This window comes from Austrofundulus limnaeus, unplaced genomic scaffold, assembly GCF_001266775.1.
Source record: "Austrofundulus limnaeus strain Quisiro unplaced genomic scaffold, Austrofundulus_limnaeus-1.0 Scaffold2251, whole genome shotgun sequence".
NCBI classification, from domain to species: Eukaryota; Metazoa; Chordata; class Actinopteri; order Cyprinodontiformes; family Rivulidae; genus Austrofundulus; species Austrofundulus limnaeus.
In genome coordinates, this window is record NW_013954653.1 from 22,420 (window position 1) to 25,410 (window position 2,991).

The following is a 2,991-nucleotide window of genomic DNA, read 5'->3' on the forward strand; positions in this document are numbered from 1 at the left end:
TTTTTTTTTTTTTTTTTTTTTTTTTTTTTTTTTTTTTTTTTTTTTTTTTTTTTTTTTTTTTTGTCACTAGTGGAGCTTTTCTGGCTCCTCTGCCATGGAACCAGTTTTAATTTAAACATGATGGATGGTGTGATCAGAAAGTGACAAACCATACACAACTGCAGTTGCTTTGTTAGTTCTCAGAAAGTTACATGAATGCTGATGAAGCTCCCACCAGATTTATGTTTTAACTTTATGTGTGTATATTATTTGTTTTGTGAAATGGGGGCAGACGTTATGAGATTTTTTTCTTCTCTCTGCGCCTTTTCATTTAAGGATATTGTGGTTGTGTTGAAATTTGTTTTGTTTTTAATTAAATGAAAAAAAAAAAACATTCATTTTATAAACATTAAAATGATCTCCTACCTTCATTTACGCGTTTGTCATTTTGTTATTTTTTGCGCTGCTAGGACCTGCCGAACGCCATGAATGCTGCTGAGATCACAGACAAACTGGGTCTGCATTCCCTTCGTCACCGTAACTGGTATATCCAGGCCACATGTGCTACCAGTGGAGATGGGCTCTACGAGGGTCTGGACTGGCTTTCGAACCAGCTAAAGAACGCAAAATGATTCATCTCTCCCGGTCTGTCAGCTCTGTCTGCAGTGTTTATTTTTATTTTATTTTTTTGGGAGTCGGCACTGGTCCTGGTCTCACTCTCTCTTCACTCTTTCTTTTTCCTCTGAATTTTTATTTAATTTTTATTTTTTTGGACCAATGGCCAGTGCCGCTCTGCATCCGTGTACTGTATGTGTGTGTGTGTGTGTGTGTTTGGATAAGTATCTGTGAGCGTATGAATGAGTTAATGTGTGTTTGTGTCGAGCTAAGTGGGAGCAGCCCTGCTGTGCCTTGAACACAGTTAGCTCTCAGTCAACTCATTCCTCCAGCGTCAGCACATCCAGAGGCGCTGGGTTCCACCAAGAAAAACGCAACGCACCGTCCCGAGTGCTCTGTGTCTTCTCTAAAGAATGTTTAAGAGAAAAAAACCAAATGGCAACAATTCTTTCTTCTTTTTTTTAGGTACATTAAAGCATTTTGATATCAGTTTCCAACAATCAACTGTAATATCCTGCAGCAGTGTGTTAAATTATTAGTGTTGCTTTCTTTTCATGATCAAATAATTAAACCCTAAAAACAAGTGTGTTAAAAATATTGTAGATTCCTTATGATCATAGTTTCTGTGTTGATTTTTTTTATTCTGTTTAGTCACATTTTTGATGTTAAATATGGCTTTGAGTTTTTTCATCAGGTTCGAATCCTTATTTTTTGTTTTTAGTGTAATAGGTCAAAAGATCCCATGTGCTTGGATCTGGTAAAGGCAATAAATGTTGCGGTGCATGTTTACATATTTGGAGGAGTGGAACTATTGCATGGATTGCCGTTTCTGTCCTTAAGGSCTGTGTGGGCTTTAGCTTTTCATTCTAAGTTGCTCCCACTTCTGCTCTTTATTTACCGGTAGACTTGCTTTTCTCTTGTGAGTAGCTCCTTGGCTTAGGTTTGTTTTATTATCTGTTCTTAATTTAATATTACTGTTCTTTCTTGGATGACCTGGTTTTACTTTATTTTCACTTGCCAGGTGTGTTGTCCTTTCAAAATAAAATGCTTTAGGGACCAAATGGTTTGCTTTAGAAAAGGTCTCGTCGTGTTCGGGTCAGTTCTGGATTCATCTGCAGAGCAGGAGGCCACAAGCGTTTGTATTCTTCGTCGGGCACGCGCGTTCTTTCAGCTGCGTTGTCTGTGCTGTGGTAGATGGCACTTAGTGTTTCAATCAGCCGTATAAATGCATTTTCAGCTGTTTTGTGCTTCAGACTGAGGTACTTCCTCTCTTTGGTTTGACATGAAATTCAACCATTTGTACAACTTCATCAGATTGCTCAACACAGACGCGCGTTAAGACAGCTGTTTAGTCGCTCCCCATTTCTCTACACCAGCAGATATAAGAATGTTGCTTGAATTTAACCAGAATAGTTTTCCTCTTTAAACCTGTTTTTTTTTTTGTTCCGAAGGCGTTTTCTGATTTAAAATAAAAATAAAACCAGTCCACACTGAGTGAAGATGACTGCACAGTTATTTTACAATGACCTCAACTGGGAGCTTTAAGTTCCCCTCTCTTCTTTTTTTTTTCTTTCTATAACTGGACATTTTTCTTTGAAAGTTTTATAAAAACAGGTTTTTTGTCCTTCTGTTACAGTATTCCTTAAACAAATGTTAAGCCGTTTTAAGAACAAGTAAAGGTAAATGAAAAGAAATAATAAAGTCTAAAAGAAATACTGTAAAAGTGTTTAAAATTAACTTGTCATCCTTTGGTCAGATGTGAAGCTTTAATTTGCAAAAGTTTGTGTATATGTATTTCTTTTTCTTCTTTTTACGCCTTTTGAAAAWTCATCCTGTAACCTCTGATAAATGCACTATAATAAAGAGTATCTATTATACAATGTTGGTTTCTTTATTGGTAAAAGTTAAATGTGSAGTATTTATTTTACAGATAAATCGTAGCAATTTATATCTTTCATYACCCTGTCAAGTTGTTGCTGTTAATTGCAAATTATCACATTGTAGGAATATCAATATGAACTTAAACTTGTAATTCAAAGCTTAGCATTTAGTGAAGGAATCACCTTCTGAATTATTAATCTGTCAAAYTGAGAGGTGTTTAGCCACAGTCACTTCAAACAAGCTCAGCATAGAGCATCTTTAAAGATGAGAGTTAATCATTTTTGTGATTTTTGTTTTTAAGGTCAGTTAGCCGTGGCAGCCATYTTTAATTGGAGTGACTCCAAAAGTAAATCAGTTGTACACCCAAAGACTGCTTCCTAAAGTTTTCAATAAAATTTTGTTCTGTGGTTCAGCAACCTTGAGTTGTGCTTCCTCACTGGCTCCAACAGAGGGCGCACTTGTGATTTTGAATAACTTGAACTTGAAAACAAACAGGTGGACATTCAGGAAAAAAAA

The 2,991-nt window shown here is 36.1% G+C and overlaps 1 protein-coding gene across 1 annotated transcript in view; it reads left to right on the plus strand.

Moving 5' to 3' along the window:
* Window positions 1–2,471, plus strand: part of LOC106537332 (ADP-ribosylation factor 1) — a 10,390-nt gene extending 7,919 nt beyond the window's left edge. The window contains exon 5 of the mRNA XM_014034717.1: window positions 450–2,471. Coding sequence (XP_013890171.1) covers window positions 450–611 — 162 coding nt within the window. The 3' untranslated portion in view covers window positions 612–2,471. The remainder of the gene's footprint in view (window positions 1–449) is intronic.
* The last annotated feature ends 520 nt before the right edge of the window (window positions 2,472–2,991 follow it).